General features: G+C 38.7%; 1 protein-coding gene across 1 annotated transcript in view; it reads left to right on the top strand.

Annotated features, from left to right (window-relative positions):
* Positions 1-24992, top strand: part of LOC5570605 — a 291060-nt gene that overhangs the window by 138137 nt on the left and 127931 nt on the right. Inside the window, exon 2 of the mRNA XM_021853699.1 lies at positions 24451-24572. Within this exon, the coding sequence (XP_021709391.1) occupies positions 24451-24572 (122 nt within the window). The remainder of the gene's footprint in view (positions 1-24450; positions 24573-24992) is intronic.

The raw sequence follows: 24992 nt of genomic DNA, 5'->3' as shown, positions 1-24992 counted from the left end.
TATTAATTATACAGCATAGAAAAAAAATCGAGGACTTTTGAAACAAAACTACTATCGCTAATTGCAACGATTCGCGTTTGATAATAAAATATATATTAGTAAATAGGGGTTATTACTTTAGTTTTATAATCTCACACCATCTGCTTGTTAGTAGAAGATGATACCGTAGAACATCTTTTATCCACATGCGATTAGGTGTGTAGTAATGTGCTGTTTTCACTGGGGAATTGGTTCAAACTTAGTTGTTCCTCCGAATGCCGCATGTTCTTCAAGTGTAGGCACATTGAGTTTCTTTTAATTTAGGAAATGAAAAGTAAAAAGATAAAAAAGTACAAAACGAAAAGGAAAAAAAAACAAAAAAACCTAGGTATATACGACCGCTTATTTATCTGCAATGGAAAAACAGAAATAAAATTAAATCACTTCTCATAAAAAAGATCTAGAATAGTATCGGCTCTTTGGTGAAGTTCACCATAAGTGTTTAAGTTTGAAACACTTCTGACTCGCATCACCAATAGCACCACTGCATCTTTCTCTTCAGAGTAAAAATACATTTAAGCCCCAAGACCTGACAGCAATCAAGCTGATCACAAGGTTGTGTCTTTACCCAGGGAGAATTCTTGATCGGAATTTGAACAATAAATTAAGTAAGAAGCGGTATTTTGATGCTTGTGTCAAAAACATGTTCCGAAGTAATTTCATTATATTCTATAAATTTTCAAATTATTTTATCATAGTTAAGACTTTTTAGTTTGAACGTTTTTGGTTACAATTGCTAATGTGTGCATGTTTCATAAAATAAACTTATTCATTCCTCCACTTATCTCGCTGTCTTTCGATCTCAATTATATATCTTAATAAATTATTATTTTAAAGGATTTTGTCTAAACTAAAATGGTGCATCTTACTAAAAAAATCAGGAAATACGTAAACGGATTATCAAGTGTGAACAATTACGCTGTGAGCCAGTTCACGAATCGGTGTAGGAAAAGCCGGTTCCTGTCTCTAGGTCGATGACGTTTTTTTTTCTGACCAACTCTTCTAGCATTCGGTCGCAAGCTTATTATGAAATTTTACCGGCATGAGCTGCATACTTCGCAACATGCCGCCGCACGATGAAAACTAGACAACTCGCTATGCATCGTCATCCGCCGAGCACAGATTTATCAGGTTTTGCCTTGCTTCTTGCAACGATGCTCACATAAACGCAGGAATGTAGCCAACCACATGTATGTATGATGCAGTAACAATATCAATGACGGAGCCTAACATGAGCTTCGGGTGTTCCATCAACCCAGCCAGCACAGTGAAGCAATTGTGGGTCAGTGTGTCTTCTCTAGCCAACCTGAACGTGATGAATGTGCTGCTGACAAATGGGAGAAAACGAATCTTACGTATGGATTGTGCTTGAACTTTTTCTTTCTGACATTACATCTCTACTGTAGCAGGGGCTGCTCCTCAGTTAGTATTTTAAGAGCATTTGCACAGATATCAACTATGAGCTTTCTTTACGAACTGAACACTTTTGCATTTGTAACTGTGTAGCAAGCATGAAAAAAATACACTGGAATGTCAAGAAAATTTTCAATCCGGAAGGATTCTCGACCTGCTGAATTTGAACCCTCCTCCATTCGCATGGTTTTGGTGCAGCTGCGCGCTTACCACTACAGTTATTTAAGACAGCTTTCTTTCTGTCATATTGCCAAATTATTAATTTCTGATTTCATCAAGTTTTAGTTTGAAAAGATTTTTTATTTACATTACTATTTCACAAACATCCATATGAAAAACGCGATATTGTTATATTTATATCTACACTGAAAACATCTCTTCATATTTTATCCAAAATCCATTTCGTAAAACAAGATTTCGTACATGTAACGCTATTTTCATTCATTGTATAAATTATTTGTAGCAGACCCACCTCTTTCGGGAGAAAAAACGCTGCCTGGAGGAGACGGAGTGCGAGGAGATGGAACAGCTGTCCGGTCTCAAGAAACACGCAAGTTCTATCAAAAGCTCAACGCATCCCGCAACGGCTTCGTGCCGCGAGCCGAGATGTGCAGGGATAATGATGGGAGCATTTTGACGGACGAGCGTGAGGTGATCGAAAGGTGGATGCAGCACTTCGACGAACACCTGAATGGCGCTGAGAGCACAGGCAATGAAGGACGGGACAACGGAGCATATGCCTTCGTCAGAACTGCGGACGATGGAAACCAACCAGCCCCTACTTTGAGGGAGGTTAAGGATGCCATTCACCAGCTCAAGAACAATAAAGCTGGTTGTAAGGATGGTATCGGAGCTGAACTCATAAAGATTTTTTTTTTTTTTTTTTTTTTGTAAAATTTGGTTTTATTTAGTCAGTTAAGTAATTCACGGTAACAATTATTTACATTTAAAAATCACAGATCTAGATGAAAGTTTAGTTCGTTTACATCGATTCTTCCGTTAACATCATTAACAAAGGTGATGTACTTAGCAAAAACTTCTAGCATCTTGACTCTTGTTTCTCTTCTTACACCCGGGAACGCCGGTCTCATCAGGTCTTCAAATGAAGGTCGCCTCCATCCATTCATCAGCACTGATAGCCTCTGCTGTAGGACCGTCCATGCCGGGCCGACACGAGCACAGTCACTGAATTTATGCTGGAGCGTTTCAATCGTTGGGCCACCGCAATGAGTGCAAAACTCGTCGTCTGCTCTCCGCATCACGGACAGCAGTTTTCGGTGCTCCCACTTCTCGTTCACCAACAGGTAGAGCTTTGAACGCTCCGCCGAGAAGAGCTTGTTGTCGCTGATATTTCGCCACGCACGTGGCCAGTCGATCGTCGGATGACTTCGTTCCACCTTGGGCATGTCCGTTTGGGAGACGAAATGCCGGTGGATGAGATCGGCGGAGGGGTTTTCTTGGATAGGGGGTGGAATTTGGGAGTAGTTTGAGAGGATTATTTTCAGGTCGGGATTATCTATTGAGATTGCAGGGCGGGATTATCGTGGAAAAGAAGGGATTTATAATAGGGAATGGAATCGATCTCTTTGAGATGACGGTTGATGGCGAGTGATTTCGCCTTCAACGCAGGCAAATGAAGGTTTAATCCCCCATGCTCCTTGCTGCGCGCAAGCTGCATCATCGGGACGCGGGCGGGCACTCCTCTCCACAGGAACGTACCCATCGTTGAAGTGATTTTCGCCGTATGCACTCCTAGTGGTGGCAACACCGACGAAACGTACCACAGCTTGCTGGTGCCGAACGTATTCAACATGATGACTTTCTGATGCAGGGTCAGCATGCGTATCGATTGCAGCCACATTTGTTGCGCAAACTTCCCCACCAGCGCATTCCAATTTAGAGTGGTCATCAAGCGTATCGAGTTTGCGAAGGTAATACCCAAAATTTTGACTACATGGGCTGTCTGTAGCCATTGGGTGTTGATTGAATTACCTTCGCAAAACCCGACATCGATCGCCACTGTTTTGCGCAGATTCAACCGCGCGCCGGCAACAGCCTCGAACCGGATAAATATTTCATTCATCAGCTCTATCTGTGGGGCTGACGTCACGATGACGCTGATATCGTCGGCATACGCAACCAACAAATCGTTGCCACATGCTTGTTCGAGCCTACACACCAGGGGGTGGAGGTAGAGAACGAAGAGATGCATGGACAACGGGTCACCCTGCCGGACCGAACGTTGGATTTCGAACGGACGTGAGAGACGCCCGTTGATGAGCAGCCGAGAGGTGGATCGACTGGCAATGCGCGTGAGAAGAGAGACGAGATCCCGACTAAAGCCGAGCGAGCACATGGTGCCGAACAGGAATGAGTGCCGGACCCGATCGAATGCGTTCTCCAAATCAAAGCTAATAAGCTTGCCGGCGCGCCGGTGGTGACGGAGACTCGCAATCCGATCTTTCAGAGCAAGAGTGGCCTGAAAAATGTTACGCTCCGAGTTAGAGCATTTTTGCCCGTCGCTCAGCACGTGGTGAGCTCGCATGACGCATTCTAGCCTGGTTTTGAGAATGCGCGAGAGGAGTTTGTAGTCGCTGTTGAGGAGCGAGATGGGTCGATACGACCGGGCCGTATTCTCCCCTCCCTTCTTCTTCACCAGCACGATGATGCCCTCCACAAAAGCAGGGGGAAGGTTGCCTGCTAGTGCTTCGTTGAGCAGGAGATTGAGTTCACGATGGATCACGTCGAAGAGACGTAAATAAAATTCCCGTGGGATACCATCATTGCCGGGGGAACGCCGTGGGGCACTCGCTCGGATGGCAGAGAGGATTTCTGCAGTGGTGATCTCGTCCATGCAGGCTTGATTGATGGGATCATCGGGTGGGATCACACGCTCGCATGTAAACCCGTCATCGTTGTTGTTTTCTGCTGTTGCTTCCTCCGTGTAGAGACGCGAGAAGAAGTTTAGCAGATTCGCTTCGATCGCTGCTGGCTCGGCAACGGTCTCATTCTCCTCCGTTCGCAACTGGGTGATGACGGTCCTTCTCCTTCGTCTCTCCCCCAACTGAAATATCGAGACGGGTTCTCCCGCCACGTGCGTCTCGTTCATTCGCATAAACATGTGCGAAAAGTTGCGTTGAAGCGCCAACATTTCGCCTTTCAATCGATTGATGGTGGGTAACATTTCGGGATGCTGATAGTACCCGTCGTACGCTAGCCGGAGCTCCGCATATAGACGCTGATGGGCGTCGTGAAATTCGTCAAAGACGATACGCGATTTACGCTTGAAAAAGGTTTTTATTTTTGGCTTAGCGTACGAAATCCACCACTCGATCCATGAGCCGTAATTTCTGCGCTGCCGAGTCCAATATTGCCACTGTGTTTGGAATTCGGCAACGTTCTCATCGGTGAGAAGATGCGGTCGAAGGGACCAGAAACCACGGCCGGGCTCATGTCCTAGCTGGGGGAGGCAGAGACGGAGTGTCAGCGCTTTATGGTCCGTGAATGAGCAGACATGCGTATGCGCGGTACGCAAGTGCTCCCGCAAACCGCTGCTCACATAAATGCGGTCGAGGCGCGATTGTGCGTTCCGGCAAACGTACGTAAAACCGGCATCCCGGGGGCGCAACTTTTCCCACACATCGTGGAGCTGCAGCTGCTGCACAGCAGTTTTGAGTGCAGGGCTGGTATTGGGGCTGGACGAGTCGCATGCTCGAAGCACGCAATTAAAATCGCCAGCGAGGATGACATGCTGAGTGGGGTAGCGCAGATAGTAGGCGAGAGTGCCGTTGAAGAAATCCTCCCGTGCTGCGCGCTGAGCAGAGCCGGAGGGAGCGTAGAGGTTACAGATCGTGGTATCATGCACTCGCAGAGTGATTAGGCGGCTGTCCAGGCTTTTCTCGATGTGAGAGACCTGAATGTGTTCCTTCAGAGCAACAGCTGTTCCTCTTCTCGTGTGGTCTACATTCGTGTATACGACGAAGCCAGGCAAGGAGAGCTGGTCGTTTTCCACTTCTTGCAGACACACAATATCGAGACTTTGGCTGTTGATGAAGGTGCGCAGCGCTGCTATTTTCGTGGGATTGGTGATGGTGCCGATGTTGATGGACGCGATATTATAGGATGTGAGAGCCATTACGATTGGGAATCCTCATCCTGCTCGTCGTCATCGTCTTCTCGGCGTGGCTTTTTGCCGGGTGGTCGGCCTCTGCTTCGCCTGTTGCTCGTAGATGCCGACGATTCATCGGTCTCGTTGCCGTTGCCATTCTTGCTATGCGATCGCAGCGCATGGATCGGCTTTTTGAACAAGTCCACCACAGCAACATTGGGTTGGGTAGCTTCGGTGGCTTGTTGAGTCGATCGGTGAGACGACGACGAACCGTGCGCGCGTTGGTGTTGCGGGCTGGGGGACGCCGTTAAGTCAATCTTGCCGGATTGACTTTTTGCTTTCGTCACCTGGGCAGACTGTTCGGTCCGACTCGAAGGCTTCGGCAGCTCGGGAAAAGCAGCCGACGAGGTGAGTGATGGCGCGGTAGCACCTACCGGTTTTGTTCTCGGTGGTTTTACACCGGACGAGTTTTTCGGTGGTGGACGATTGCCACTCTGCTTTGCTACGTTGGCGTAGCTCTTCTGCACCAGAAGTTTTTTGTTCTGGACACAAGATATGCCAGAATGTGCCTGCTCTTTGCAGTGCTTGCATGATATCAGCTGCCCCTTGTACACCACGTACGCCGGCTGCCCATCAATGGTGACCCACGAGTCGATGTTTCGGTTTAATAGCATACGGGCCGACCATATGCCGAGTGGTACGCCGGCGAACTCGTAGCCCTCTCCCCACGTTAGTTCGTGGATTGAGATCACTTCACCGAACGCACGCAAGAACTCCACGATCTTCTCTTTCGTCACGTTTTCGGGGAGGTCATGGACCTTCACCTCAACACTTCCATCTTCGATGGTTAATCGAAGCTTGTGCTTCTTCCCATCTAACTCCACTTCGTGTCGGTCGTTATGTTCGTCCACTATTTTCTGTGCAAGCGTCAGGTCGCTGACCTTGACGAATGCACATTGTTCGCCTCTACTGCACTGTAGTCTTAACACATCTTCCTTCTTCAGGCCGAGAACTGTGTGGCAAAAGCCGTGCACCTTTTCGAAAGCCGGCTTCACGGGGAAGCTCGAGTAATCGATGCGGAAGGTGTTTTCTCGCCTCATCGCGTAATCACCACACACGCGACGCGGCACTACGTGATATCGATAAACGATCAGAAAAAATAGGCCTGACTAATGAGGAGCGCAGTCGTAAAAACGTCTTCGCGTCTCAGAAGCTGAGCGATAACTGATAAAGATGGACCCGGAGAGGCTAGCCATTTGTCTGTATAGGCTGATAGGCACAATCTGAGAAACAGAACAGCTACCAGAGAAGTGGAAGGAAGGGGTAATATGCCCCATCTACAAGAAAGGCGATAAGTTATATTGTGAGAACTTTCGAGCGATCACCTTTCTAAATGCGGCCTACAAAGTATTATCCCAGATCATCTTCCGTCGTCTGTCACCTGTAGTAAACGAGTTCGTGGGAAGTTATCAAGCCGGATTCGTTGACGGCCGATCGACAACGGACCAGATCTTCACTGTACGGCAAATCCTCCAAAAATATCGTGAATACCAGGTCCCAACGCATCACCTTTTCATCGATTTCAAGGCGGCATACGACAGTATCGACCGCGTAGAGCTATGAAAAATCATGGACGAGAACAGCTTTCCCGACAAGCTCAAGAGACTGTTAAGAGCGACGATGAAAGGTGTGCAAAATTGTGTGAAGGTTTCAGGCGAACACTCCAGGTCGTTTGGATCCCACCGGGGACTACGACAAGGTGCTGAACTTTCGTGCCTGTTGTTCAATATTGCGCTAGGAGGTGTTATGCGGAGAGCCGGGCTCAACAACCGGGGTACGATTTTTACGAGATCCAGGCAATTTGTTTGCTTCGCGGATGATATGAACATCGTCGGCCGAACATTTGAAAAGGTGGCAGACCTGTACACCCGCCTGAAACGCGAGGCAGCAAAAGTTAGACTGGTGGTGAATGCGTCCAAGACAAATTACATGCTAGCTGGTGAGGCCGAGCGCGACAGGCCTTACATAGTCCCAAAATTTATTATGTATAAAAAATCTAAAATGGTGGGGCCGAGCGCGACAGGGCTCTCCTAGGTAGCAGTGTTACGATAGACGGGGATACTTTCGAGGTGGTCGACAAGTTCGTCTACCTTGGATCCAGGCTTCCCGAAATCTCACGACCGCACCGATGAGACCGTGAGCAATGCGATCGGCTGTCGCATTTCTCTTTGTATTATGGAGAGCGACACAAACAGAGCATACACAACTAAACTGTTATGAGTGCGACAAGTCGCATACTCTTCATATTCCGATGCGTCTCACGAAGTAAAATCTCATCGCAACATTGTCGCAATGTATACACGAGCTTGACTGCACATGTGCTGGTTCATGCGCTATCCGATATGTGAGATGTCTTATGCGCTTTTTATGTGATACTGGTTTCAAAACTCCAAAAACTTAGCGCGATATTTTTGTTTCACAACGGTTTGAACTGTATTGTGCGAGACGTTCCACAGTGCGTTGAATGTAAGGAGATACGGGACAACAATCAAAACTGTAAAATCAAACCATTTTAGCATCTCGGTATGGAGAGGAAAGTTGTTCTCAATTAGAAGAGCTGTAATTTACATAAATTACATATGATATAAACATAATCGCAGAACTGTCTCAAGCACCAATTTCATTATTTTCCATGAACAATCTTGTAAAATGTACTTAAATTGCTCATAAAGACGCAAGCAGTTATTTGCAAAAATGTCACTTTTACTTCTACGCCTTTATGCTCAAAAATCGTATATTTTCCGGTTTTCAATATAAAAATTGAATAAAATCTTGGGAACTACACATATAATTTTATATTATTTTTAACCCTTCAGTCGTCACGCAGTTTGCCACTGTTCGAACCACCACGCTGAAGCTGTGTACGATAAGCGAGGTTTTTTCATTACCGTTGTACAAAATACAGCAGCGTGACGACTGAAGTGTTAACACAAATTTGCTCTGCTGTAGAGTCTGGTAGGCAAGACAATATAGGATAACAAGATTTTATGTTTTTTTTTATTGCATAAAACTCATGTTTATACTTGTGCTGGTTAAGGACTGTACTGCAAATATTCAAAATCTTTAAAAGTTGCAGATAGTTGCAGATGTGTCTTTCAGACACACTAAAAAACAAATCTGTGCATGATTTAGTGTGAACAATGTGAACAATTTTTTGATGCGATAATTCAATTACACGTTAGTTTTTCTTAACAAAATCAACTTGCTGATTCTTCAGATTCAAAGACAAATTATGGTGTTGTTGTCTCATGAAATATATGTACCATGTTCACTTAAGATTTTAGTTGGATAGATTGGGACAACAACAATTGAAGTTCGTTCGGTCTTTTAAGATTGTTCCGTTTTTTGTTCTTCATTTGTACCGTTTTCATCCAATTTGCTTATGGTCAGCCTAGTCAAAGTTTCATTACTCGATAAATTTAATGTTAGATGCCTTTCTCCATACAAAATAAAATTAATTTACTTTTGCTGCAGGCCACTTTTTTGAGTGCACAAATGTTCGCATGAATTCTGATAAAAGTCAATAAATCAAATTTTTGAAATTTGACAAAATATTTTTTTTTATTAATAGAAAAACATTGCTGCTAAATATCCTGACGATGGATATTGCAACATTCTCTTTCGAAATTATGTAACAATCTCACCAAGAATATTTTAAAGAATCTGTCGTAAAATTTTTGTACACTGTGAGAATAATCCCTAAGATTAAAAAAAAAAACATTTTCAGAATTCTTTCAGAATCCGACTTAGTATTATTCAAAATCCAGCTTAGGATGTTGTGAGAGTATGACTCAAAATGTATGAAAATTATGATATATTTCGCAGAGAAAGGTGCTATAAGCATTTAATTCTTTCCAAAATTGTGATATTAAACAGTACTGGTTTCAACAAAAGAAACGCATTGAATTCCTTGAAAATGATGGCTTCAAATCTATGGGATCCTGTTGAAGCTTTTGCCAGAATCCTGTTATCCGTGAAAACCATGTCCAGAATTCTTCAAGAATCCTGTTCAAGATTTTATGAAAAGCATGTCTGTATTCCTGCCAAGGATTCTGCGTGAATCACGCCAAGGCGTCGCACAGTGCTGCGTCCCTTGGACAAAAATGAAAATATCAAATATTGTTTTGCACCAAATCAAGTATGGAAAGTATGCTACTTTGTTTACATATATTTGATATGTGTTACATTTGTAGCAAAACATCGTAAACTCAATTATTCATGACACCAGACCAACCCAAGATGTTGAACAGTTTGATTGAATGGCGTGGTATGAGTGAAGTACAATTTATCTTTTGTAACGATTTATGTTATTCTATCATATTTGAGTGATAATCGAAATATTAAAGATCAAACTCAATAGGTTCTATACATAACACTGTAAAAAATGTGATTTTGTTCATAAAGAAATTTTGTGAGACCTAAAGCTCCCATATAATTTCTTTTTCACATAGAACAAAATGATTAGCAAAACTTTAAACAGCTAAAACAAAAAATCACCTCAAAACACCTCTCTGATTTTTGCATCAGTTCTTATTTAGGATGTCTTTTAAACACTGACAATGGTTAGAAAAAAAATTGGTTCGTTTGCCCCGGGAGGGTCCATAATAGGCATTCGGACAACAGTTTTCCAAATACATATTTCGCTGGAAAAATCAAATGATTCTGTATGTTTCATAAGCGTACTATAAAGTAAAAACATTGAACTTGTTAGACTCCACAAAACGTATATGCGTCTGAGATATCGTTGCGGAAAAGCGTCGAGAATGAATCAGCTACTAAGGGGTCCATTACTAGCATTGAAACCCTAGTCTATGAGTTTTGCTTAGAATCTAGCTGCAAAACATCCATATTTAAATTATTTTGTTGAACCATTTTTAAAATCATTAATACTTGATTCGAAAAAAAAAATTAAATAGTTAAAAACTAAAATAAAACAGCCTTATTATGTTTTAACTTTAGATTGGAAGAATAGTGAACGGGTGAAACATAAGAAAAATATTCGAAACCTTTGCGGCCGCACGTAATTAAGTCGTAGGTTAGACGCGACCCGCATGCCGTACATTGGGCAGTAGTGTGGGGACAAAATACAGATTATCGCTTCAGTTCACTTTTTGGATTGCATTTGGGTCCCATAATAACTGTGCAAAATTTCAGCTCGACCAGTGAAACTATAATTTAACGCCAGCCGTTCAAAGTTTGTATGGGATTTATTATGGGAAAACTAACGTTTATTGAGAAAGATCGTCAGAATTCGCAAATTGTCCTCTATAAAAATTCTAGAAATAGCCCTCGATAGGTACTTTTACGATGAAAACCATTTCCGAAGATCACGAAACAATCCGACACTTTTGAAAAAAGTTATTCAATGAAAACCAGTTGGCAAGGTGACGCTGATTAACAAATATATAATAACAAAATTAGGCAAATAGTAAATGCTTGATAACTTTTTTCATAAGGATCGGATTACTTTGCGGTACTCTTATTGACAGTGTTCTTGGAGATTTCGACAACATTCCAGTTCCGAAAAGGCTCCTAGAATACCGATCGGCAGTCGCTCTCCATATACTACACATTTACGCAACTGCGTCGTACATATGGAAGCCTCGTGAGCTAAGCCTCATGAGACGATACATGCGCAACGGTGGCATGCGGTTCGCACACTGCTAAATGCGACAAACGATGCATTCGCACAGCGCTCGGGTTTCCTATGTACGTGCGATGCGACAAACAGGAAAAGAGAGAGAAGAGAGAAGTCTCATTTCAAGCGCACGTCAAAACGATGATCGTGTGCTTCTTTTCGGTGAGTCTCACAAACAAAGTCTCACGCACTTGAAGCCTGCTTGGATCTTTGCTGACGGCTGACAAATTGTGAAATTGTTGATTCAGTGTTATCTGTCTAGATGTTAACTAAATGAATAAAAAAATGAATGATTTAGCCATTTTTTCAACTTTCGATGGCTCTTATTGTAAATCGAGATTTGAACACTTCGTAGTGGTATTTTAGTTTTCTTTAAATGATTTAGAAAAACCATATAATATTTTTAAGTTCAGATTTATTTTAAATGCACGGTGAACGGTAGCTTGACGGTAAAAAATAAATGAATAATTTGTTATGGTTGTATCGCGTTAAGCCGCAGAAGATTTAATCCATAATCGTAATAAAATATGCACCTATGGAAAGTGTATCAATTATGGCTATAGTGGTTCCCTATTTGACCATGTGATACATTCCAGCACATCTACGCCAAGATATCAAAATTTCAAACTCTATTTCCAAAACTATGCAGAACATGAAAGACAATATGTTGAATTGTATAAAAAACATAAATTTGATTGAAAATACCATAAAAACATACCTGAAAAGTTATATAAAGTTAATATAATTTATTGGTGAGAAATTGAGACATTTAACTACATTTTTATAGAAACCCTGTATCGTAGTTTATCAAGTGTGGTTATTTGAAAACGTATTTCATCAAATTTTCTTCTTTCTGGCGTTACGTCCCAACTGAGACCTAGCCTGCTTCTCAGATTAGTGTTCTTATGACCACTTCCACAGTTATTAAATGAGAGCTTTCTTTGCCGATTGACCATTTTTACATGTGTATATCGTGTGGCAGGTACGAAGATACTGGTATGCCCTGGGAATCGAGAAAATTTCCTTTACGAAAAGATCCTCGACCAGTGGGATTCGAACCCATGACCCTCAGCATGGTCATGCTGAATAGCTGCGCGTTTACCGCTATGGCTATCTGGGTCCCGCCCAGATCATATAGTCACATTATTATGGTGTCGCGTTACGAAAACTGCCTAATTATTGCCATTGTAAAAAAAATACTTATCATAGATCTCTCATATTTTGGATTCTCTTCCTACTCGTCAAGATACGTGTTTCCATAAAAAAGATATAAAATCGGACCATTCTTCTAAAAGTTACACTAGGTGCAAAATTATGGTGTCGCGTTACTTTAATTTTAACCGTAAATTTTCAGGATGAAACTACAAATTTCAAAATGCTCGTTCTCAGCAATGCTACAACCGATTTTCGAAATTTTTAGCTTTTAGTAGAAGAAAATGATTATACTAGTTTTCAGCGTTGGTGCCACCCCGCTGAACCCTCCCCGTTTTTGTGAGATGTGAGTGTGTCTCTGGTTTTTGAATGAACTCGTTGGCTAGTGACCCAAATCTTATCAGGCAGCTGCCGTTTTGTGCAAGAATAGTCTTTTACATGTTGTGGAATACTTGGCTTCGATGATATACAACGTGGTTCTCCGACGTATAACCCGGAATATCCGTAAAAATGGTCAATTCATGAAAATAATCCAAGACAGCTGCGTTGTTTTTGCGAACTCATCAGAATTCCTTATTATAGAACGCAATAGATTATTTCAAACATATCAGAAATCAATTACCAAACATAACGGATGATTGGGATTGTTCTTGGATATAGGTGGCCACTATAAAGCTCTTAAGAAGATCTGGAGCAACCGTAAAAATGGTTATCTCATAAAAATCAACTTAAACACTCGTAGTTTTTTTTTTTCTGATCTTCCGAATGTCTTGGCATGACATTTGTCTATGTTGACATTCAACCTTTACGTTGTATAATAATAAATTTGATTAATTTTGCAATAAATTTTGATGATCAAGGTGGTCTTCAATTTCAATGCAAATTATACGTATTTTGTAAATTGTATATGTTCTATAATTTTGATTTTTGATGTGTTTAAAAAAACAGTGGTCTAGGATGATTTTACAACCAATTTTGTGGATCTTCCAAAGGGAGTTGTAGTTGCAGTTCCAATAGGATGGTTTTATAAACTGATAAATTTTATGGATATTGCGGATTTTCCAGTGAACCAAGCTGTTCACCATTGAAGCCAAGCAGTCCCCAACATGTGTGAGGCTTAGTTTTCACTGACCGGCACCTTTCTGATAAGATTTCGGTTGCTTCATAAAACCAGACAAAAAACCAGAGTTATATGATTAGCTTTGTGCGAAAAAGAGAGAAATAAACATATTTACCTCTCACAAAAACGCAGAATATTTCAGATGAATGGAGCCAACGCTTAAATCTGGTACAACTATTTCCTTTCAATGAAAGCTTAAACAATCTGTTGAATAATTGAGGAATTGAATTTTATGAGTCAAAATGTATTCACAGTTTCGCCTAATAATCTGATCTAATAATTCCTCTGTGCGGCAGAATTCCATGATATTCAGGTCACTATTTTGACACCATAAAAGTCCTTAACAATTATACTAAAACATGATCCCCAAAATATTACATGAATACGTTGGCCCAATATCAGGTTCAATTACACCCCTGTGCGGCGAAATTCCTTATTCTTCAGCCTACTATTAGTAAATCCTAAACACCTACACACGCTATTTCTGAAGCAACTGATTATAAAAATCGAATGTGCATCGGATATTATCACCATTTTCAAAAAAGCTCAAAGCGACGGTTATTTAATTATACAGTCGCCTCTCCACATCTCGATATCGAAGGGACCATCGAGATACGGAGAGATCGAGACATAGAACAAATTTTAATGAACACTAGATTGAAAATCACTCCGTTACCAGGAAAATAATAAACAAGCAGACGTCATCTCGCGTTATGAAATTGTTTTGAACCACTAAAATCTAGTCTAGTCACCTATGATTATGAGTCATATCGACATACGGAGAGAAAATTTAGAACATCAAATCAACAGGAGCACATCGAGATATGGAGATATCGAGATAAGGAGGATATCGAGATATGGAGAGAGGAAATGTATGCAGACTGAAGGGACCGAAGAAATCATCGACATAGGGAGAGATATCGAGATATAGAACATCGAGAAGTGGAGAGTCGACTGTATATTTAAATTTATTTAAAAAAAAAGTGCAATTACCCCACTGTACAGCAGCTCAACAGATTTTTTGGCCCATCATTGAGAAGATATTATGCTCTTCCGCAAATTTCTGAAACAATATTCTCAAAATGCTTTATTGAATTTTTCTAATAATTTTTCCCATTTGTCAGATCCATTAACTCCACTGTGTTATTGAATTTCAGCTACGTCTGCTTGTCGACTTTGCCGAAAGCATACTTTTAAAAGTACATCGTTGAAAGGTTTACATAATTTTATTTTACAATCAAATTCAAACATTCTACCATGTCTCAAATTCAACATTATTCGCTCCGTCATCCGAAGGCACTGTACCGGAAACATTCTTAAAAAGTCACAGAAATTTTGATATTTTTGTTGCAAAGAATTGATTCAAATTTATATGGTGACCCCAAGCGCCATCTACGCTTTTACTAAGCACGACATCCTCAAAAGGTTTCACAGAAACATTACATTAATTTTAACCAGTGTTGGATCAAATTATTCCACTGTGAGGCAGAATGTCGAATATATTAGACAAATAACAATACTAGATATACATTTTTCCGAAACTTGTAAGCAACATTACCGATTTCGACAATAAAAATAAAAAATGCTTTTTGCGTAACGCGACACCATTTGCAGAACCCTGTCGGAAAATAAACGTAACGCGGCGCTCATAAAATGAAATCATTGAGATTTTGCAATTATTCAATATTTCTTTCCAGCTTGAAGTCACTCTCTGGTTCTTATCAATACATAGAAGGATTACCTAGAACAAATCCGGATTGTAAAAATTATAGCAGAGCAGAAATAGGTGATTATAGAGCGATGTTTGAAAAACTGCATTTCAGCGATGGTGTCGCGTTACGAAATGCAACTACTTTTAGTTACCATATATACAGTGTTATGTTTCAAAATGAATGTCGCAACATCAAGTACATTTAATATGCATAATATAAAACCTGTTTAATCATATGGCCACAAGGTATATTTTCTAGAACAGGCCTAATTTGATAATAAAAGTCGGTTCCTCGTGGTGTCGCGTTACGCTGGAATGTGTCATATGTGTTTTCTCGAAAACTTTCACGTTTTGAATATTTTTGAATGTTTTAACATTAAGATACATTTGATATCAAACTTCTAAAACACACAGAATGATTCATAATTTGGAAATAATCAAATCATTACTTATGGCGACCATTATGTCCATAACAGGTAAACCTATCCTATACTTTTTTACATACAGTATTGGACAAAACATTTGAAACTTTTTCGATTTTCCATACAAAATGACCAACTTTGGTAAGCTATATCTCAGTTATTTATGGACCGATTTGAATGAAATTTTGGCAGAACATCAGACATAACTTGAATTTAAACATATATATTTTGAATGATTTTTCCAATCTCAAGTTTAAAGGCAATAACGGTTTGATTAAAGTGAGTTTTTTGACGATTTTTTATAAATGACATAACTAAACATATTGAAGGAATAGCTTTATGGTATCAAAGTTGTAGATTTCAATGAGATGAACAAGTTTGCTGAAGACAGTTTTTGTGTAGGGCTATCAGATTCTGAGATAAATAGTTTTGAATTTTTCGTTGAAAATTACACTTTCATTACACCGTTATTGCTTATAAACTCGTGATTGGAAAAATTATTCCAAAATATATGTCAAAATTCAAGTTATGTCTGATGTTCTGTGAAAATTTTATTCGAATCGGTCCATAAATAACCGAGATCTAGTTTACCAAAGTTGGTCATTTTGTATGGAAAATCGAAAAAGTTGCAAATGTTTTGTCCAATACTGTATAAGACTTTTTGACGACATCTTATCCGGATTTTTTTCTACATTTAAACATCGCATAATGCAAAAGGTGATTTCGACGTACAATTTGAGTGTCTGGGAACATATGTTGGAGATATTCAAGATTGAATTCAGAGTCAAGGATGCTTGCATGGCCTTCGGTCAATAAGCAAAGTTTTGTTAAAACTTGACACTAAGAAAAAGAGCAAAGCACCACTGATAGTTATTATTGGTCATATCGCATGCCATGTTTACCCATGAACAATATTGTACTTCTTTTCTACTGGTTAAAATAGAAATAGAAGCAGGTGTCGAATGAAACGGATGAAATTGTCATCTTTGCTGTCACATCCAAACACCGTCGACCTATCAACTGGATGGATCGATTTCACACGGTATATTCTGAATGCCGGATGGAGGTGTAGTCCTTTTACCGCTCATCGACTAATAAAGTGATGGGACTAATAGATATTCGTTAAAAATAGAACTGAAGACAGCTGGATTATTCAATTTTTGTTTTCGTTATGTACAGCCTAACCTGAGACTACACTCTTATTTTGCTAGATCATCATCAAAAAGAGTTGAGTCTATGCACAAAGTAGGATTGAATTAAACTGAGCCGATCATTTGGATATGATAGGTTTTTTTTTGCCTCATCATGATACACATAACGCTCTAATACCCAAATTTTTATTTTCGATCTAAATATCATTTTTAGCTATCTAAAATCGTTATAAACACGTTTTGAGCAATGATTTATTTTTATTCGCAAATCTATAAATTTTGGTTTTTATAATTTTTATTTTTGAACGTCCCTATCCTTTTTCATTTTTTCCTGAAGCTTCTTCTAATTACTGGTTTTTGGCAATAATAAAAATTCAAGTTTTTGCGGTACTTTAAAAAGTATTAAATTTTTAATATTTTTCTGTAAATATTTTTATTTTCCGTGTAATAAACGAAAAAAAAACAGGTTTGAAATTATTTTAATGCCACAAAGCTCTTCTTCTGTTATAGGTTGATAGTAGAAAAATATAAAATGTACGATTTTTTATATTACACGTTTAATAAACCGCAGGCATTTGCAGGTTATACAGGAATACAATTTTTCAAACAAAAATACAAAAAAGTTTCAAAAGTCATAAAAAAATAAAAACATTAAAAAAAATTTCTCATATACCGTGATGCATCAATACCCGGACGCTTAAGCAAGTGATTATGTTCAAACTCAATTTTGAATAAGTTTTCTTTGAGTCAAGTTGAAGTCCAATTGTTTTACAGACAAATATACATTATATCTTGCTTATAATGATAAATTTTACGTTGAAAATTACAATTATAGTGTGTAATTCACTAATACAATGAGGTAAGTCTTGTCCTTAAATCCGGACACCAGAAGCAAGCTTTGTATTTAAATCCGGACACTTTCGAATCAAAATCCGGACAGCCACTTTGTAACGCGGAAAATTCGTGGAAAGGTCATGAAGGCATAGCTTTAAACGATAAATACCTCAGATATACGGATTTCAAACATCAACTTACACTACTGAATACAAAATAAACACATTTTGGTTTTGATGGCCTCAGTTGAAGCTGAAAAAATGCGATTCGCAGCTGTGGGTTTGAGCTTCTTCATTGATAATTTAAATAAATCACTTTAAGGCAAACAAAAAGGTATCTGTTCACTTATAACACTTCTTACAATAATGTTGTAGTGGTATTGCATTAATTTTCTTCAAATACAAGCCCGAACAAGCAAAACATATGGATTTAAAATGATGTCCGGATTTAAAGCCACTTGTCTGTGATCCCGGACAGCCTTTGTTCACAACTTTAAATGTAAATTAACACTATATTTTAAGTCCGCTTGGTAGCCAAATGCTTAGATAATCGTTAGTTTTCACTTTTATGTTGAAACAATATCCAAAATATATAATTTCAGCACTATTTCGATGACTAAAGATTGTGATGCGTTCGTCACAGTTTGATTGATTGAACTAGCACTGGCAAAGAAATGACGTCTAACTGGGGGTACATTTTTGTTTTCATTTTTATTAATTATCTGGCAATGGTAACTAGATTACAAATGATAGGGAAATGATCAGCGTTTTTAACAGCGTAAATGATGTGTGAAATCAAAAATATTAACATTAAATTTTACTTCTATCCGATGAATATTATCAGAGTGTCCGGATATTGATACCGTCCGGATTTTGATTCACCACGGTACGTGTTATAAGTCAAGGTTTAAGCCAAAAATAAAATCATTTTGATTTCCGAGCTACAAAATAATACACAAAATTCCAAAGCGTACCCCGTCTAAAGGCGGAGTTGAATATCAGAGGGATAATAATGTACAGTTATTTCAAGTTTTAAATTTTTTTTCTCGCAATTCAAACTTATCCTACACTTTTTTATATTAAATTTAGGGGAGGGATTATTAGAGTATGTTTAAAACTACAAATTAAACTTTAACAATCCACTTTTTGCAAAAAAAAAACTTAAATCACTAGTAAGGCGAGCAAATACCTTTCAACTCTAATATGTGTTGCTTATCTTGATAGATAGGCCTATTTCGTCTGCGACTTACAGACTTCTTCAAGTCGAGCACTCGACACTGAAGAAGTCTGTAAGTCGCAGACGAAATAGGCCTATCTGTCAAGATAAGCAACACATATTAGAGTTTAAAGGTATTTGCTCGCCTTATTAGTGATTTTAGTTTTTTTTTTTTTTTTGCAAAAAGTGAAGTGTTAAAGTTTAATTTGTAGTTTCAAATTTATCCTATTATTTTTTCAAATTGACATAATTTATATGTGTAGTGTCCAGTTTTTTCGATAACTACAGGGGATAGGCAAAATGATTGAGATAGGCAAAATTTTGCCTAATTTCAAATGATCATAACTTTATGGAAAATCGATAGAATTGAAGGCATTTGGAGGCATTCGACGGAAAAATTAGTCTAGTTTCCGGAACATGCACGGCCTTGTATATTGGACACCGGAGATGTTCCGAATTTTTCGAGGTCCTGTCCAAATAGCATTTTTTCTGGTGCTTGTATTTTTGTGTGGTGCGAAGTTTTATAGATGTTTACAATTTTGCTAGAAACTAAAAATAATAGGATGTTGAATGCTGCCGGACGCATTAAGATTCTTTGAAAATCTTCAGAAATATGACCATTTCCGTAAAACAGGTTCCCGAAAATATGATCAGCCATGTTTGCATTTTCAATCAAGTATTTCCAGAACCACCGACTGCCATGACCACTCTATAGTAGGTTCCAGGTGACCGGGGGATGTGGTCAATTCAAAACATGTCCGAAATTACATCAATATGGGTATCAATCGTGATATACACGATTTGAGAAGGTAATGCTTCCGAAAGAATTTCCAGAACCACCGGCTGCCATGAGCACTGTATAGTAGTTTGATACCCATATCGATATGGTTCGAGACATGTTCCTAATTGGCCCCCAGAGCACATGGAACCTACTATACAGTGGTCAAAAAAACTAATTGCTCTGTAAATGCTTCCAGAAGCATCACCTTCACAAATATTCATATTTGATACCCATCTTGATGTGTTTCCGGACATGTTTTGAATTGGCCACATCCCCCGGGGCACTTGGAACCTAGCCTAGAATTATCATGGCAGCCGGTAGTGCTGAAAATGCTTCGAGAAGCGACTCCTTTAAAAATCTTGAAGTTTAATGCTCTTATTTTTATGGTACCAGGTACCTAATTGGCCACTTCCCCCAGGGCACCTGGAACCTACTATAAAGTGGTTAGTGCATCTAATGGTCCTGAATATGCTGCTGGAAGCATTATTTAGAAGTTTGATGCCCGCTTGGATATAGCTCTAGATAATATATACATGATAAAAAATTCAAACATGACTGACCGAAAATATGGAACAAGTTTGACGGAAATGGTCCCATTTCTGAAGATTTTCAACGAATTTTAATGCGTCTGGCAGCATTCAACTTCTCATTAGTTCTAGTTTCTAGGAAAAATGTAACATCTATGCAACTACACACCGCACAAATATACAAGCGACAGAAAAAATGCCATTTGGACATGACCTCGGAAAATCCGGAATATCTCCGGTGTCCGGTGGCCAATATGCAAGGTCGTGCATGTTCCTGGAACTAGACTAAATTTTCCGTCGACTGCTCCCAGAAGCATTCAATTTCATCAATTATTCATAAAGTTATGAGCATTTGAATTTAGGCAAAATTTTACCTATCCCAATCATTTTGCCCATCCCCTGTATTTGCGCTATATCTACTTTTTTACTTTCTCTAAAAGCTAGCTATTACCGAAATAATATTCAATCTAATTAGTATAAACACTGAACAATGCAATATAACCACGAATCTACCACATAACACCTTTACCAAAGCTTCAAGTTTATCACCAGTTACAACCACAACGGTTTCTTGGAGCGTAAACTAGAGATCGCTTCAAGATCGCAGATGCTAGAGCCACCAAAACGCTGCCTTTCATCGGAGTCTTTCCAGTGCTCATTATCTACATGTGCACAAAAGCAGCCATTAACGTCATGTGTATCTCACTGATTTTCGTCGTCACATGGCTGACCCTGCCTACGCGAGTGATAATTGGCGCACCGACACTGAAGATATCAAACGATCTTCCTTTATATATGCGACATGTACGATAAAATCAGTCTGGGCGTCAGACGCCACTGCAAAGATTGATTAGTGCTGAATACAGATGCCTAGAGCTACGTGATAAACGTTTTATAAGCAGCAGAGAAATTTCTAGACCGTATAAACAAAATATCGCAAGATTTTTGGATTGCAAGCTGAATTGATCAAATGAGCTTAATAGTATTGAAATTAAAGAAAAAATAACTAATCACTTTCCTATGTTTCATGGAAGTGATTTCAAATAAAGTATTTGGTAAAGTAATACCAATTTTTTGGCATGAGACCTTTACAAATTTTGTTTACACGGATATAAATCTGATTCCGAAATCATTATTTTACGAATCATCAAGTTATTAAATTGGTTACGACGACAAATCATGTTTCATGGAGATTTAATAATGATGCTTTATTAACGAAACATCAAGAGTGACAACACTAAGCGGTGCGCTTTACTTCAAATAATTCGTATCAACTAATTCAACACGACAAATTGTTAGTGTGTGCTAGAGTACGTGGCTCGCAATCACAAGATTCTTGGTTCGAATCTACCGTCTGACATTTTTTTTGAATAAATTTCAATAAGATGAAAACAACCCTGTAGGTGTCCGCAAATTATCCGTACAAACTTTGAAGACATGGCTCTATACAATCAAGCATAATAAATTCAATATTTTTGCATGGTATTAAACATTGACTTATTATATTCTTAAGAAGTAAGTTTGACACATTTCTGATTTCAAATAATTGCAAAATCAACACAAATGTATTGAGGTGTCTTAAAGGGAGCTGTTTTCCGAGCTTTATGTCGGATAATAAATGTCTATAGAACTCACTGGATTTAAACCGTACAATTTTCTATTTCCAGTCTAACTTGAAGCCACTAACCTTTAGATTACTTCAAATAATAATAGGACATTTGGATTCATCTCTTTTAGGTTTTAGGGATTAGATATCTCCAGTATGACTAGCGGCCCTCAGGAAAAACAGCTCCGAAAAATTTATATTTGCCTATCTCAGTAACAAGAAATCATTTCGAAATTTTTAAAAGTTGCATTTTGTGTTAACATATAGATATATTATAAAAGGTACATGGACATTGACTTTTCATTGTTTTCAATGCGAGATCATCTTTCTAATATTTTGCTGTTCGGATAATTTGCGGACACCCTGTAGGAATCATTTAATCAGTAATTATAATCATGATTTGGGACACATTATACCAATGGCTCCGATACAACCAAATTTATTTTTCTAAAAAAAATAGTGTTGCAAAGCTTGAAAACGAAAAAAAAATCATCAGTATACTAAATTGACCAAAATGTCACTTATACCCCTTGGCTTTTGGGTCCTTCGAGTGTAATTTGATCCACAATTTGATTCAAATGCAAAACTGCATTCCAGTTCACCTATGCATGAACAATTTAATTGTTACTTAATTTAATTATTATGGACTTCTTACGGAAGCAGTGACTGCATAGCAACGTTTATATTCGTATTCCACTTGTTGAAATGTTCATCTCTCAAAACTGCCCCGATGGAAATCCTGCCACAACATCTCGCATGGCATTTTGCACCAGTTAGGTATGCAAACCAATTTGTGGTTGCCGTAAGCTTTTGAAGATTTTTTGAGATACGCAAGCACGTGTGCCATCCATGCTTACAACAACGTGCCGTAAAGGTTGCAGGCGAAGAAAGTTTGAGCGCAACAAAAATTTTGTATGGAATGGAAGCCAGCAGAAAAATTTTAATCATGGTATAATGTTCCAACGCCGTTGTGTCTTAACTCTGATCAATTAACTTTACGCTCACATATTTACAAACAAGGCCGGCATCGTCTGCGTTTCCCAGGAAAAGCTTCCCGCTTTCATGCGGTAGCTTATCGACTGGAAGTAATTCGATCGATCTTGAAGTTAGTGCGGTTTATTATTTGAATAATTCCTTCACTTTCATCGTTGCTCTCTCACACATTGTGTCCTATTCAAACAGATGCATATCAGGTACTTCCAATCTTCAATGCTTACATTTGGATGCGTTAATCAAACAGCGCTGGAAAACATTCATACTTGTTTAATTATGATTCGTGATTTACGGCTAACCAGCCGAGTGGAAGTTTAACGGCTGCCGCAAAACTAAACATTACATATACTTTGCAATTGGACTAAATGAACAAATTGATGTGAAATATTTTGCGAAATAGTTACACGTCTTCACGGTGAGAATCTAACTCACGACTCCCTGTTCATCAGATAGGGCGCGTTACCCCTACACTACGAAAGGACTCATGGACGCATATGTTAACCTGAAGTCGATTTCAGCTCAATAATCACGTGATCCTCTTTCGCGAAGCGCACCACTTTCGGAAGAATTAGATGTCCATCCAAACCCAATGCTTTCTATTTATATGTAATGCCTAGCTCGAGAGCGCATTATTTATTAGGTATTGAAATACCACACACTACTCGAAAACGACGTGCTGGCTGAGATTTATATAGTGCGGGCCTCCAATGGGTCGTGAAGTTCTCAAACAACCCGTTACGGAACATAAGTCCGTTGATCGATAAATACTTGTTTAATTAATTATGATTCGTGGTTTACGGCTAACTAGCCAAGTTGAAGTTTAACAACTACCGAAAAACTAGACATTACGTATATGTATTAAACTTGATCTAAATATATGAAACACTTACCGTAGAAATGGAATATTGCAACGATTTTTGTCTGAAATTATTGCTAATTTTATTCGAAATTTGCTTCAATGTTTCACCAATCCATGTTCTATGCAATCAATCAATACTATCCAGAGAGTCAGCATCAGAATCACCTCCAGAATTTTCTTTTAAAGCCTCTTTAGACCTTTTTTCTTGTATTAAAAAAGCTGGTCCATATTGGTACAGCATCCAACAGGGCCGTCATGAAAATTTAATTGAACGTCAAAACTTGTTCTCAAGACAAGGCTTTGATTATCTGTTATTGAGTGGATTCAGACATTTTATAAATGTGCTACTACATTTGTCTTGCATGCCCGCATTGTGCGTTTTGAAAGATGATTTTTAATCTAGCATGAGTTTTAGATACCTAATTTTATCTAACCAATTTACTAGAGCCCCTCTCATCGTTACAACATTTCTATTTGAAGGTTTCATATAAAAATCTTTTGGTATTTGTGGAAATAGTATAAATTGAGTTTTGGAAGCACTAGGAGAAAACTTTCATTTAAAGAAAATAAAATATTCAAACTTTTTTGAAATCTACCAATCTGACTAGTAGAAGTAATATGATTGGAAATCGCCTAATTTCAGACAAAGTGGTAATGGATACCGTGTAAACATAGCAGAGCGAAAATATTTGCAAACATGTTCACTTTATTTCGTCACAAGAAGAAGATTCATAAGTCATTGATTGCATTTACTTTTTGAAAAAAAAAAAATCGATTACATATTGTGAGATATCTAATTTCTTCCTTATTTTCCTCCACAGGTTACACATCGGACGACTGGAGACGTTATGGTGCTAAAAATGAATCAGCGCCGGGCGAACCGGCCCAACATGCTGCGAGAAGTACAATTGCTAAATAAGCTGTCTCATCCGAACATCCTAAGGTAAGTAAGGTTTAGATCAGTAATTCCCAAAAATTTTTGAGTTTCGCCTTCTTGAGGCCAATTTTGGATTTTTGGAATCGCCCCCTGATATGTTTTCCACATATTTGCATTGAACACTTTACTTTGCTAAAGTTTTGATCGATGTAGTACCATAAAATGTCTCGAAGCTTGATTGAATTATCAAGATAACTACTGTAAAAATGTCAAACATTTGTGGTATGGAAGCATTTTATACACCAAAAAATCACCTTGACTCGTACCTATATCCATGTTAAAGTCAGGCGACTATCTTTTTCAATGGTTTTCTTGTATCAACAAATCTATTCGGAATATTTTCTTGAATTTCAGTAAACGACAATTGTTATAATGATGTACTTGTCAGTAATTTACAATAGCAAATATAACTAGCCTATGGCTTTG

The sequence above is a fragment of the Aedes aegypti genome, chromosome 1 (assembly GCF_002204515.2).
Source record: "Aedes aegypti strain LVP_AGWG chromosome 1, AaegL5.0 Primary Assembly, whole genome shotgun sequence".
NCBI classification, from domain to species: domain Eukaryota; kingdom Metazoa; phylum Arthropoda; class Insecta; order Diptera; family Culicidae; genus Aedes; species Aedes aegypti.
Note: the sequence above shows the minus strand (reverse complement) of the source record. Positions and strands in the feature narration are given on the sequence as shown.